This window comes from Lethenteron reissneri, unplaced genomic scaffold, assembly GCF_015708825.2.
Source record: "Lethenteron reissneri isolate LAM-NWPU_2019-01 unplaced genomic scaffold, ASM1570882v1 scaffold_136, whole genome shotgun sequence".
NCBI classification, from domain to species: Eukaryota; Metazoa; Chordata; class Hyperoartia; order Petromyzontiformes; family Petromyzontidae; genus Lethenteron; species Lethenteron reissneri.
Window position 1 is genome coordinate 1,144 of NW_026891069.1, and position 14,562 is coordinate 15,705.

The following is a 14,562-nucleotide window of genomic DNA, read 5'->3' on the forward strand; positions in this document are numbered from 1 at the left end:
ATAGGGTCCTACTCCCCATGTTAAACTATAGGGTCCCACTCCCCATGTTAAACTATAGGGTCCCACTCCCCATGTTAAACTATAGGGTCCTACTCCCCATGTTAAACTATAGGGTCCCACTCCCCATGTTAAACTATAGGGTCCCACTCTCCATGTTAAACTATAGGGTCCTACTCCCCATGTTAAACTATAGGGTCCCACTCCCCATGTTAAACTATAGGGTCCCACTCCCCATGTTAAACTATAGGGTCCTACTCCCCATGTTAAACTATAGGGTCCCACTCCCCATGTTAAACTATAGGGTCCCACTCTCCATGTTAAACTATAGGGTCCTACTCCCCATGTTAAACTATAGGGTCCCACTCCCCATGTTAAACTATAGGGTCCCACTCTCCATGTTAAACTATAGGGTCCTACTCCCCATGTTAAACTATAGGGTCCCACTCCCCATGTTACACTATAGGGTCCCACTCTCTATCGGGCACAACCCCCTTTGCCCCGCCCCCTTTCTCGCCCCGCCCTTCCAGCCACGCCCCGCCCCCTTAAACCACGCCCCCCTACCTCGCCCCGCCCCGCCCCCCTACCCCCCACACCAGCATCCGGTTCCGGTCAGAAGTCTGTGCGCGCGCGCGCGCGCTCACTCCCCCCCCCCAATATGGCGGCCGTCGCTCTCACCTCGTCCACCACTACCACCTCAACCACAACAACAACAACAACAACCACCTCAACAACCTCCTCATCATCGTCCACCTCGTCAACATCGTCCACCACATCGTCGTCGTCTACGGCGGCTGCGGCGGGAGCGACAGCGGCGGCTATGGCGGGAGACGCCGTGACTCCTGCGGTGATGGGGAGAGACGCTGAGGCTACGGATGGTGGTGGTGGTGGTGGTGGAGGAGAGGTGGAGACGAGGGTGGACGTCGGAGGAGTCTATCTGTGTCGGAGGGCTGACGGGGCCTGGCGTGAGTATTCGCGGTGTCGTGGTGGTGGTGATAGTGGTGGTGGAGGTAGTGGTGGAGGTGGTAGTGGAGGTGGTAGTGGAGGAGGTAGTGGTGGAGGTGGTGGAGGTGGTGGTGGAGGTGGAGGAGGTGGTAGTGGTGGTGGTGGTGGTGGAGGAGGAGGTGGTGGTGGTGAAGGAGGTGGTGGAGGTAGTGGAGGTGGTGGTGATGGAGTTGGTTGAGGTAGTGGTGGAGATGGTGGTGGTGATGGTGGTGGTCATAGTGGTTGTTGAGGTGGTGGTTGAGGTGGTGGTGGAGGAGGTGGTATACACCAGGCGAGGTAGTCAACATCTCACCACGATGAGAGAAACACAGACTCCAAATTAAAAGCAGGACCCACGACCTCCTGTATACCAGGCGAGGTAGTCAACATCTCACCACGGCGATAGAGACACAGACTCCAAATATACCACAGGACCCACGACCTCCTGTAGACCAAGCGAGGTAGTCAACATCTCAACCCGGGGAGAGAGAGACTCCAAATTAAAAGCAGGACCCACGACCTCCTGTAGACCAAGCGAGGTAGTCAACATCTCAACCCGGGGAGAGAGAGACTCCAAATTAACAGCAGGACTCACGACCTCCTGTAGACCAGGTGAGGTAGTCAACGTCTCACCACGGGGAGAGAGAGACGCAGACTCCAAATATACAGCAAGACCACGACCTCCTGTAGACCAAGCGAGGTAGTCAACATCTCAGGCGAGGTAGTCAACATCTCAGGCGAGTGTAAATGTGGTCGCTAATACCGTGTTGTCGCGGCATCTCTTCAAAAAGGTTCGCGACTCGATCAGGTGGGGGGAGCCTTTCTTGTTAAAGGCTCTAACAGATGTGTGTGGAAACCCTCCCCGTAGTGGCGGTTCAATCTTCATTTGAAGATTTCGTGACTGCCGTTTGTTCCACCCGATGAGGATTGCTTGTGTTGCGATCGAAACGTCGTGATTTGTTTTATTTGTCTACCTACGTGGACTTTACCGAAAGAACCAAAGAGTATGGATCCCTGCAGTCACGAAAGGTTCAAATCACATGTTTATAGTTTTGATGGTACTGAGATGGATCCGCGCTACCCTGGGTGTTACCTTGGGCTCACACGCGTGTCCGCATGTTTCTGTGTGTCCCTGTCTCCCCGTGTGTCTCCCCGTGTGTCTCTCAGTGTGTCTCCCCTTCTGTCTCACTGTGTGTCTCCCAATGTGTCTCACCGTGTGTCTCTCCGTGTGTCTCCCCGTGTGTCTCTGTCTCTCCGTGCGTCTCCCCGTGCGTCTCACCGTGTGTCTCCCCGTGTGTCTGTCTTTGTGTCTCTCCGTGTGTCTCTGTCTCTCCGTGTGTCTCCAGACTCAGCGGAGGTGATCCAGAAGCGAGTGAATGAGCAGGAGGAGAGGGACGAGTTTTATGTCCACTACGTGGGATGTGAGTCCATCGCTCGCTCACTCGCTCGTTCGCACGCTCACTCGCTCGCTCTCACTCACTCACTCGTTCACTCACTCACCCACCCACTCGTTCACTCACCCACTCACTCACCCATTCACTCACCCACTCACTCACCCATTCACTCACCCACTCACCCACTCAACTCACCCACCCACTCACCCACCCCTCACCCACCCGCTCGCCCACCCGCTCACCCACCCGCTCACTCACCCACCCACTCACCGACCCACTCACTCACCTGCTCACTCACCCACTCACCCACCCACCTACTCACTCACCCACTCACCCACCCACTCATTCACCCACTCACCCACCCACCCCTCACCCACTCACCCCTCACCCACTCACTCACGCACCCACTCGCCCACCCGCTCACCCACCCGCTCACTCACCCGCTCACCCACCCGCTCACCGACCCACTCACTCACCTACTCACCCACTCATTCACCCACTCATTCACTCACCCACCCATTCACCCACCCACCTACTCACTCACCCGCTCACCCACTCACTCACCTACTCACCCACTCATTCACTCACCCATCCACTCACTCACCCGCTCACCCACTCACTCACCTACTCACCCACTCATTCACTCACCCATCCACTCACCCACCCACTCACCCACCCACCCACTCACCTACTCACCCACCCACTCACCCACCCCCTCTCCCCGTAGTCAACCGTCGTCTGGACGAATGGGTGGGCAAGGACCGCCTGGCGCTCACCCAGACGCTGAAGGAGGCTGCTCAGCAGAAGAGCGCCAGCGGTGGTGGTGGCGCTGGTGGTGGCACCGGCAGTGAGCGCCACCCGGGGGAGCGCTCGGAGCCGGCGGGCGAGCGCAAGATCACCCGCAACCAGAAGCGCAAGCACGACGAGATCAACCACGTGCAGAAGGTGGGCGCGGGGCGGGGAGAGTACAGCCCGCTCAGCCGCTCGCTCTCTCGCTCACTCACCCGCTCGCTCACCCGCTCACTCCAGCGCTCCCTCGCTCAGCCGCTCGCTCACCCACTTGCTCGGTCGGTCGCTTGCTCAGCCGCTCGCTCACCCACTTGCTCGGCCGCTCGCTCGTTTGCTCAGCCGCTCGCTCACTCACCCGATCGCTCACTCAACCACTCCCTCACTCAGCCGCTCGCTCACTCACTCGCTTAGCTGCTCACTCACCCGCTCGCTCAGCCGCTCGCTCACTCAGCCGCTCGCTCACTCGGCCGCTCGCTCAGCTGATCGTTCACTCGCTCGCTCAGCCACTCGCTCACTTAGTCGCTCGCTCGCTCACTCAGCCGCTCACTCACCCGCTTGCTCAGCCGCTCGCTCAGCCGCTCGCTCGCTCGGCCACTCATTCAGCCACTCACTCGCTCAGCCCCTTGGTTCGGTCAGCCGCTTACGCACTCAACCGTCCGCTCACCTGCTCATTCAGCCACTCCCACGCTCAGCCACTTGCTCGTTCAGCCGCTTGCTCACCCGCTCGCTCAGGCGCTCGGTCGCTCGCCCGTTCACCCGCTTGTTAGCGAGTGATGATGATGATGGCGGCGATGGTGGTGATGGAGGCAGTGGTGGCGATGGCGATGATGGTGGTGGTGGTGGTGATGTTTTTCTGTGTGTCCAGACCTACGCCGAGATGGACCCCACGACAGCCGCCTTGGAGAAAGAGCATGAAGCGGTGGGTACACGATGGCCGTGTGGGTGGGGTTCACGATGGCCGTGTGGGTGGGTGGGGTTCACGATGGCCGTGTCACTGGGTGGGGTTCACGACGGCCGTGTGGGTGGGTGGGGTTCACGATGGCCGTGTGGGTGGGTGGGGTTCACGACGGCCGTGTGGGTGAGTGGGGTTCACGATGGCCGTGTGGGTGGGTGGGGTTCACGACGGCCGTGTCACTGGGTGGGGTGGGGTTCACGATGGCCGTGTCACTGGGTGGGGTTCATGATGGCCGTGTGGGTGGGTGGGGTTCACGATGGCCGTGTGGGTGAGTGGGGTTCACGATGGCCGTGTGGGTGGGTGGGGTTCACGATGGCCGTGTGGGTGAGTGGGGTTCACGATGGCCGTGTGGGTGGGTGGGGTTCACGATGGCCGTGTGGGTGGGTGGGGTTCACGATGGCCGTGTGGGTGGGTGGGGTTCACGACGGCCGTGTGGGTGAGTGGGGTTCACGATGGCCGTGTGGGTGGGTGGGGTTCACGACGGCCGTGTGGGTGAGTGGGGTTCACGATGGCCGTGTGGGTGGGTGGGGTTCACGATGGCCGTGTGGGTGGGTGGGGTTCACGACGGCCGTGTGGGTGGGTGGGGTTCACGACGGCCATGTGGGTGAGTGGGGTTCACGATGGCCGTGTGGGTGGGTGGGGTTCACGAAGGCCATGTGGGTGGGTGGGGTTCACGACGGCCATGTGGGTGAGTGGGGTTCACGATGGCCGTGTGGGTGGGTGGGGTTCACGATGGCCGTGTGGGTGGGTGGGGTTCACGATGGCCGTGTGGGTGGGTGGGGTTCACGACGGCCGTGTGGGTGAGTGGGGTTCACGATGGCCGTGTGGGTGGGTGGGGTTCACGATGGCCGTGTGGGTGGGTGGGGTTCACGACGGCCGTGTGGGTGGGTGGGGTTCACGGTGGCCGTGTGGGTGGGTGGGGTTCACGATGGCCGTGTGGGTGAGTGGGGTTCACGACGGCCGTGTGGGTGGGTGGGGTTCATGACGGCCGTGTGGGTGGGTGGGGTTCACGATGGCCGTGTGGGTGAGTGGGGTTCACGATGGCCGTGTGGGTGGGTGGGGTTCACGATGGCCGTGTGGGTGAGTGGGGTTCACGATGGCCGTGTGGGTGGGTGGGGTTCACGGTGGCCGTGTGGGTGAGTGGGGTTCACGATGGCCATGTGGGTGAGTGGGGTTCACGATGGCCGTGTGGGTGGGTGGGGTTCACGGTGGCCGTGTGGGTGAGTGGGGTTCACGATGGCCATGTGGGTGAGTGGGGTTCACGATGGCCGTGTGGGTGGTGAGTGGGTGGGGTTCACGATGGTAGCTGTGTCACTGGGTGGGGTTCACGGTGGCCGTGTGGGTGAGTGGGGTTCACGACGGCCGTGTGGGTGGGGTTCACGATGGCCGTGTCACTGGGTGGGGTTCACGATGGCCGTGTGGGTGGGTGGAGTTCACGACGGCCGTGTCACTGGGTGGGGTTCACGATGTCCGTGTGGGTGGGTGGGGTTCACGATGTCCGTACGTGTCACTGTCCGTGTCGCTCCCCACCCCCCTCACCTCCCCCCCTATCCGCGTGTAGATCACCAAGGTAAAGTACGTGGACAAGATCCAGGTGGGGCGCTACGAGATCGACGCCTGGTACTTCTCGCCGTTCCCCGACGAGTACGGCAAGCAGCCGCGCCTGTGGGTGTGCGAGTTCTGCCTCAAGTACATGAAGCTGGAGACCAGCTACCGCATGCACCTGGTGAGCGGGTGGGTGGTGAGGGGGGTGAGGTGCTCACCTGGTGAGGGGGTTTGTCTGGTGAGGAGTAGGAGGGAGGAAGAGATGGTGGGCTCAGCCACTACTCACCCCAGCACTCACCCCACTACTCACCCACTACTCACCCCACCATTCACCCCACCGCTCACCCACTACTCACCCCACTGCTCACCCACTACTCACCCCACCACTCACCCACCATTCACCCCACCACTCACCCCAGCACTCACCCCACCACTCACCACTCACCATTCACCCCGCCACTCACCCCCCAACTAACCACTCACCCCACCACTCACCCCCCCCCTCACCCCCCCCCTCACCCCCCCCCCTCACCCCCCCCCTCACCCCCCCCCCCTCACCCCCCCCCCCTCACCCCCCCCCCCCTCACCCCCCCCCTCCCCCCCCCCAGACTCAGTGCCAGTGGAGGCAGCCTCCCGGCAAGGAGATCTACCGCAAGTTGAACATCTCCGTGTACGAGGTGGACGGCAGGGACCACAAGGTGATGGTGGTGATGGTGGTGGTGGTGGTGATGGTGGTGGTGGTGGTGATGGTGGTGATGGTGGTGATGGTGGTGGAGGTGATGGTGGTGATGGTGTTGATGGTGGTGGTGATGGTGGTGATGATGGTGGAGGTGGTGGAGGTGGTGGTGGTGATGGTGGTGGTGGTGGTGATGGTGGTGATGGTGGTGGAGGTGGTGATGGTGGTGGTGATGGTGGTGGAGGTGGTGATGGTGGTGATGGTGGTGGAGGTGGTGATGGTGGTGATGGTGGTGGAGGTGGTGGTGGTGATGGTGGTGGAGGTGGTGATGGTGGTGATGGTGGTGGAGGTGGTGGTGGTGATGGTGGTGGTGGTGGTGATGGTGGTGATGGTGTTGATTATGGTGGTGGTGATGGTGGTGATGATGGTGATGATGATGGTGGTGATGGTGGTGGAGGTGGTGATGGTGGTGGTGATGGTGATGATGATGGTGGTGATGGTGGTGGAGGTGGTGATGGTGGTGATGATGATGGTGGTGGTGGTGGTGGAGGTGGTGATGGTGGTGGTGATGGTGGTGGAGGTGGTGGTGGTGATGGTGGTGGTGGTGGTGATGGTGGTGATGGTGTTGATTATGGTGGTGGTGATGATGGTGGTGATGGTGGTGGAGGTGGTGATGGTGGTGATGGTGGTGGAGGTGGTGGTGGTGATGGTGGTGATGGTGGTGGAGGTGGTGATGGTGGTGATGGTGGTGGAGGTGGTGATGGTGGTGATGGTGGTGGAGGTGGTGGTGGTGGTGATGGTGGTGATGGTGTTGATTATGGTGGTGGTGATGGTGGTGATGATGGTGATGATGATGGTGGTGATGGTGGTGGAGGTGGTGATGGTGGTGGTGATGGTGGTGGAGGTGGTGATGGTGATGGTGGTGATGGTGGTGATGGTGTTGATTATGGTGGTGGTGATGATGGTGGTGATGGTGGTGGAGGTGGTGATGGTGGTGATGGTGGTGGAGGTGGTGATGGTGGTGATGGTGGTGGAGGTGGTGATGGTGGTGATGGTGGTGGTGGTGATGGTGTTGATTATGGTGGTGGTGATGGTGGTGATGATGGTGATGATGATGGTGGTGATGGTGGTGGAGGTGGTGATGGTGGTGGTGATGGTGGTGGAGGTGGTGATGGTGGTGGTGATGGTGGTGATGGTGGTGGTGATGGTGGTGATGGTGGTGGTGGTGATGGTGGTGGTGATGGTGATGGTGGTGGTGGTGGTGATGGTGGTGATGATGGTGGTGGTGGTGATGGTGGTGATGGTGGTGGTGGTGATGGTAGTGGTGATGGTGGTGATGGTGGTGGTGGTGATGATGGTGGTGGTGATGGTGGTGATGTTGATGATGATGATGTTGATGATGGTGGTAGTGATGATGATGGTGGTGGTGGTGATGGTGGTGATGGGGTGGTGATGATGATGATGTTGATGATGTTGATGATGGTGGTAATGATGATGATGGTGGTGGTGGTGGTGGTAGTGGAGGTGGTGGTGATGGTGGTGATGTTGATGGTGGTAGTGGTAGTGTGATGATGATGGTAGTGATGGTGATGATGCTAGTGGTGATGGTGATTATGGTGATGATGGTAGTGATGGGGATGATGGTGGTGATGGTGATGCTGGTGTAACGGGTTCCGGAGACACTTGTAGAGGTAACTTCTTTATTACAACACAACACTCCAACAGTCCTGATACTCTGTTACAGCCTAGGTACACAGCCTAGGTACACAGCCTAGATACACTACTCTGGCTACGCTCTGGAACTCGCCCTCACAAGGTCGTAGAGTCGGGAGTTCCAGAGTCCCAGCGCTGGCTCTCACAACATCCCAGGGTCTTCAGATGGCTGGTCGTGGGTCTTGGGTCTTGAGTTACAACTCGCCCCGATCGTCCAGGGAGCTCCCCTTTTTATGCCTAGTCCAACGAGGGGTGGGGCCGTGTGCGCCACCAGACATCCCACAGAGCACACACAGCCCCCCCCCCGTTGGCTGCGCCATAAGGCTTAAGCGCCTGGGAACCCAGCGCCTGGCGCCCAGAGGCTTAAGCGTCTGGACCCACCTGGGAACCCAGAGCCCCCAGCAGCCCCTCCCTTCTTATGTCACTACACTGGTGATGATGATGGTGATGGTGGTTGTGATGGTGGTGATGTTGATGGTGGTAGTGATGATGATGATGGTGGTAGTGATGGTGGTGATGGTTGCCCCGCAGATCTACTGCCAGAACCTGTGTCTGCTGGCGAAGCTCTTCCTGTAGCAGTGATGGTGGTGATGATGATGGTGGTAGTGATGATGATGATGATGATAGTGATGATGTAGGTAGTGATGATGATGGTGGTGATGTTGGTGATGGTTGTGATGATGTAGGTAGTGATGATGATGATGATAGTGATGATGATGATGTTGGTGATGATGATGATGGTGATGTTGATGATGGTAGTGATGATGATGATGATAGTGATGATGATGATGATGGTGGTGATGGTTACCCCGCAGATCTACTGCCAGAACCTGTGTCTGCTGGCGAAGCTCTTCCTGGACCACAAGACGCTCTACTTTGACGTGGAGCCGTTCATCTTCTACGTCCTCACCGAGGTCGACCGCCTCGGCGCTCACCTCGTCGGTTACTTCTCTAAGGTGCGAGAGAGGAGGTGGTGGTGGTGGAGGTGGTGGTGGTGGAGGTGGTGCAGGTGATGGAGGAGGTGGTGGTGGTGAAGGTTGTGGTGCAGGTGGTGGTGGTGGTGGAGGTGATGATGGTGGTGGTGGTGGAGGTGGTGGTGGTGGTGGTGCAGGTGATGGAGGAGGTGGTGGTGGTGAAGGTTGTGGTGAAGGTGGTGGTGGTGGTGGAGGTGATGGTGGTGCAGGTGATGGTGGTGAAGGTGGTGGTGAAGGTGGTGGTGGTGGTGATGAAAGAGGAGGTGGAGGTGGTGGAGGTGTTGGTGCTGGAGGTGGTGGTGGTGGTGGAGGAGGTGGTGGTGGTGGAGGAGGAGGTGGTGGAGGAGGTGGTGGAGGTGGTGGTGGTGGTGGAGTGGGAGGTGGTGAAGGAGGAGGAGGAGGAAGAAGAGGTGGTGGTGGTGGTGGAGGAGGTGGTGGTGGTGGTGGTGGAGGAGGAAGAGTTGTTGGTGGTGGTGGAGATGGTGGTGGAGGTGATGGTGATGGAGGTGGTGGTGGAGGTGGTGGTGGTGGTGGTGGTGATGATGTTGATGATGATGCTGCAGGAGAAGGAGTCCCCGGACGGCAACAATGTGGCCTGCATCCTCACGCTGCCTCCTCACCAGCGGCGCGGCTACGGCAAGTTCCTCATCGCCTTCAGTGAGTCGCACAGACACACACAGACACACACAGTCACACACAGACACACACAGACACACACAGACACACACAGTCACACACAGACACACACACATACATACACACAGATACAGACACAAACAGACACACACACACAGACACACACAGACACACACACACACACAGACACACACAGACACACACAGACACACATACACAGACACACACACAGACACACACACACAGACACACACAGGCACAGCTCCCCCGGGTAGCCTCTAGCAGGGCTGCAGGGGCAAGTGCTGTGGTTAGTAGCAGCAGTGGCTACACATCTCCCCCACATCTCCCCCTCCCCCCACAACTCCCCCCTCCCCTCTCCCCCCCACATCTCTCCCCCCACAACTCCCCCCCCTCTCCCCCCCCACATCTCCCCCCCCCCCATCACCCCCTCCCCCCACAACTCCCCCCCTCTCCCCCACATCTCCCTCTCCTCCCTCTCTCCCATCACCCCCTTTCCCCCCTCTCCCTCCCCCCACATCTCTCCACCTCTCCCCCTCCTCCCCTCTCCCCACTCTCCCCCCCTCTCTCCCATCCCCCCCCCTCTCCCCCCCCTCCCCTCTCCCCCCACATCCCCCCCCCCCCCCCCCGTGTGCAGGCTACGAGCTGTCCAAGCTGGAGCAGACGGTGGGCTCCCCGGAGAAGCCGCTGAGCGACCTGGGCAAACTGAGCTACCGCAGCTACTGGTCCTGGGTGCTGCTGGAGATCCTACGGGACTTCCGCGGAACCCTCTCCATACGCGACCTCAGGTGACCCCTCACCCCCCTGACCCCCCTCACTTCCTGTGTAGCCCCCCCTCACTTTCTGTGCCCCCCCCCTCACCCCTCACTTCCTGTTTAGCCCCCCCTCTCACTTCCTGTGCCCCCCTCACTTCCTGTTTAGCCCCCTTCTCTCTCACCCTCTCCATACGCGACCTCAGGTGACACCCCCCCCCCCTCACTTCCTGTGTAGCCCCCCCCTCACTTCCTGTGCCCCGCCCCCTTCTCTGTCTCACTTCCTGTGTAGCCCCCCTTCTCACTTCCTGTGCCCCCCCCCCTTCTCTCACTTCCTGTGCCCCGCCCCCTTCTCCCCCTCACTTCCTGTGCCCCGCCCCTTCTCCCCCTCACTTCCTGTGCCCGCCCCTTCTCCCCCTCACTTCCTGTGCCCCGCCCCCTTCTCCCCCTCAATTCCTGTGCCCCGCCCCCCTTCTCCCCTCAATTCCTGTGCCCGCCCCTTCTCTCCGCAATTCCTGTGCCCCGGCCCCTTCTCCCCTCATTTCCTGTGCCCCGCCCCCTTCTCCCCTCAATTCCTGTGCCCCGCCCCCTTCTCTCCTCTCACTTCCTGTGCCCCGCCCGCCTTCGCCCCCTCAATTCCTGTGCCCGCCCCCTTCTCTCCCTCACTTCCTGTGCCCCGCCCCCTTCTCCCTCACTTCCTGTGCCCCCGCCCCCTTCTCCCCCTCACTTACTGTGCCCCGCCCCCTTCTCCCCCTCACTTCCTGTGCCCCGCCCCCTTCTCTCATCTCCCACTTTCCTGTGCACCCGCCCCCTTCTCTCTCTCACTCCTGTGCCCACCGCCCCCTTCTCTCACTTCCGGTGCCCCGCCCCCTTCTCTCTCTCTCACTTCCTGTGCCCCGCCCCCTTCTCACCCCTCACTTCCTGTGCCCCGCCCCCTTCTCTCCCTCTCACTTCCTGTGCCCCCCGCCCCCCTTCTCCCCTCACTTCCTGTGCCCCGCCCCCTTCTCTCCCCTCACTTCCTGTGCCCCGCCCCCTTCTCCCTCACTTCCTGTTGCCCGCCCCCTTCTCCTCCCCTCACTTCCTGTGCCCCGCCCCCCTTCTCCCCCTCACTTCCCTGTGCCCCGCACCCTTCTCCCCCTCACTTCCTGTGCCCCGCCCCCTTCTCCCCCTCACTTCCTGTGCCCCGCCCCCTTCTCCCCCCTCACCTTCCTGTGCCCCGCCCCCTTCTCTCTTCCTCCTGTGCCCCGCCCCCTTCTCCCCATCACTTCCTGTGCCCCCGCCCCCTTCTCCCTCTCACTTCCTGTGCCCCGCCCCCTTCTCTCTCTCACTTCCTGTGCCCCGCCCCCTTCTCTCCCTCACTTCCTGTGCCCCGCCCCCTTCTCCCCCTCACTTCCTGTGCCCCGCCCCCTTCTCTCTCTCCTCACTGGTTCCTGTGCCCCGCCCCCTTCTCCTCTCCTCACTTCCTGTGCCCCGCCCCCTTCTCTGCCCCCTTCTCCTCCTTCCTGTGCCCCGCCCCCTTCTCTCTCTCACTTCCTGTGCCCCGCCCCCCTTCTCTCCCCCTCACTTCCCTGTGCCCCCGCCCCCTTCTTCCCCCTCACTTCCTGTGCCCCGCCCCCTTCTCTCACTTCCTGTGCCCCGCCCCCTTCTCCCTCTCAATTCCTGTGCCCCGCCCCCTTCTCCCTCTCAATTCCTGTGCCCCGCCCCCTTCTCCTCACTTCCTGTGCCCCGCCCCCTTCTCCCCTCACTTCCTGTGCCCCGCCCCCTTCTCTCACTTCCTGTGCCCCGCCCCCTTCTCATCACTTCCTGTGCCCCGCCCCCTTCTCCCTCACTTCCTGTGCCCCCGCCCCCTTCTCCCCTCACTTCCTGTGCCCCGCCCCCTTCTCCCCCTCACCTTCCTGTGCCCCGCCCCCTTCTCTCTCTCTCACTTCCTGTGCCCCGCCCCCTTCTCCCTCACTTCCTGTGCCCCGCCCCCTTCTCCCCTCACTTCCTGTGCCCCGCCCCCTTCTCCCCCTCACTTCCTGTGCCCCGCCCCCTTCTCTCTCTCTCACTTCCTGTGCCCCGCCCCCTTCCTCCCCCTCAATTCCTGTGCCCCGCCCCCTTCTCCCCCTCACTTCCTGTGCCCCGCCCCCTTCTCTCACTTCCTGTGCCCCGCCCCCTTCTCTCACTTCCTGTGCCCCGCCCCCTTCTCTCCCTCTCACTTCCTGTGCCCCGCCCCCTTCTCTCCCTCTCACTTCCTGTGCCCCGCCCCCTTCTCTCCCTCTCACTTCCTGTGCCCCGCCCACTTCTCCCCCTCACTTCCTGTGCCCCGCCCCCTTCTCTCTCACTTCCTGTGCCCCGCCCCCTTCTCCCCCTCACTTCCTGTGCCCCGCCCCCTTCTCCCCCTCACTTCCTGTGCCCCGCCCCCTTCTCTCTCACTTCCTGTGCCCCGCCCCCCTTCTCCCCCTCACTTCCTGTGCCCCGCCCCCTTCTCCCCCTCACTTCCTGTGCCCCGCCCCCTTCTCCCCCTCACTTCCTGTGCCCCGCCCCCTTCTCCCTCACTTCCTGTGCCCCGCCCCCTTCTCCCACTTCCTGTGCCCCGCCCCCTTCTCTCCCTCTCACTTCCTGTGCCCCGCCCCCTTCTCTCCCTCTCACTTCCTGTGCCCCGCCCCCTTCTCCCCCTCTCACTTCCTGTGCCCCGCCCCCTTCTCCCCTCACTTCCTGTGCCCCGCCCCCTTCTCTCCCTCTCACTTCCTGTGCCCCGCCCCCTTCTCCCCCTCACTTCCTGTGCCCCGCCCCCTTCTCCCCCTCACTTCCTGTGCCCCGCCCCCTTCTCTCCCCCTCACTTCCTGTGCCCCGCCCCCTTCTCCCCCTCACTTCCTGTGCCCCGCCCCCTTCTCTCTCACTTCCTGTGCCCCGCCCCCTTCTCCCTCTCACTTCCTGTGCCGCCCCCCCCCCCCCCCCCCCCACCTTAGCCAGATGACGAGCATCTCGCAGGGCGACATCGTGTCGTCGCTGCAGGCCATGAGCATGGTGAAGTACTGGAAGGGTCAGCACGTGATCTGCGTCACGCCCAAGCTGGTGGAGGAGCACCTCAAGAGCGCACAGTACAAGCGCCCGCCCGTCACAGGTCAGCAGGGGTCAGCGGGCGGTTAATGGCTGGTTAACGGCTGATTAGTGGATGGTAAGTTTTGGACTAAGGAGCGGACAAGCCCTCACCCGTCACAGGTAGCGTGCCGGTCCAGCCCAGGGGGGTCACCTATTGGGTGGTGGTGGTGGTGGGATGGTGGTGAGCGTGGTGGTGGTGGGCGGGGTAGTGGTGGTGGTTGTAGTGGCGCCTGTGTGCGCGCCACGGTTCTGGCCTTCGTAGACTCTGCGGCGAACTCGCAGCACTTGCCCCTGCGTTCTTTGAGAGAAGCTACGCGGGTGACCTTTGTCTTTGCAGTGGACTCGATGTGTCTGCGATGGGCGCCCCCCAAGCACAAGCAGCTCAAGATGGCCAAGAGGTGAGGCCGGAGGCGGTGGACGCTGCTGACGGCCACCGCCGCCGCCGCCGCCACCACCGCCACCACAACAGCAGACCGAGAGACAGTGTGTAGGAGTGGTGGGTGTAGTGGTTAGCGCACTGTGTGTGCCACTGTGCACATGGCCTGGCACAAGCGTCGTGGTGACGTCACCGCCACTTAGTGGCGAATGGCGGTTGTTGTTGTGCCACTGTGTATCTGTGTGTGTGTAGGGAGTGGTGGGTGTTGTGGTTAGCGCTACACTGTGCGCCGAATCTGGCCACCCGAGTTCAATTCCCGCTCATGGCCAACACCACTCAGTGACGATTCTCTGAACCGGTACTGGGCCTCCCCTAGGTCGACTCAGCCTCAAATGAGCTACTTGGTGTAGTAGTGGTGGTGGTGTAATGAACATCGCTTGCACTGGGGGAGAGACAAAGGCGGCCGGGCGTGGTGGTGGTGTTGCGTGATGGTGTTGCGTGTTGCATACCAACATTAAACAAAACTTTTCTATTATCTGCCAGTACTGGTGTGTTTTATCAGAGACACCCACAGAGACACCCCCAGAGACACTCAGACCCAGAGACACCCACAGAGACCCACACAGAGAGACACATACAGACACTCAGACACCCACAGACCAGCACGGC

General features: G+C 61.3%; 1 protein-coding gene across 1 annotated transcript; it reads left to right on the forward strand.

The window, feature by feature from the left end:
• The first annotated feature begins 605 nt into the window (after window positions 1-605).
• On the forward strand, window positions 606-14,428 carry KAT8 (lysine acetyltransferase 8). Its single transcript, XM_061581043.1, has 11 exons — window positions 606-962; window positions 2,328-2,402; window positions 3,103-3,320; window positions 4,030-4,083; window positions 5,681-5,845; window positions 6,273-6,362; window positions 8,869-9,009; window positions 9,591-9,684; window positions 10,319-10,469; window positions 13,385-13,539; window positions 13,855-14,428. Exons 1-11 carry the CDS (start codon window positions 656-658, stop codon window positions 13,917-13,919), a joined length of 1,515 nt encoding a protein of 504 aa, XP_061437027.1. The 5' UTR covers window positions 606-655; the 3' UTR covers window positions 13,920-14,428.
• The last annotated feature ends 134 nt before the right edge of the window (window positions 14,429-14,562 follow it).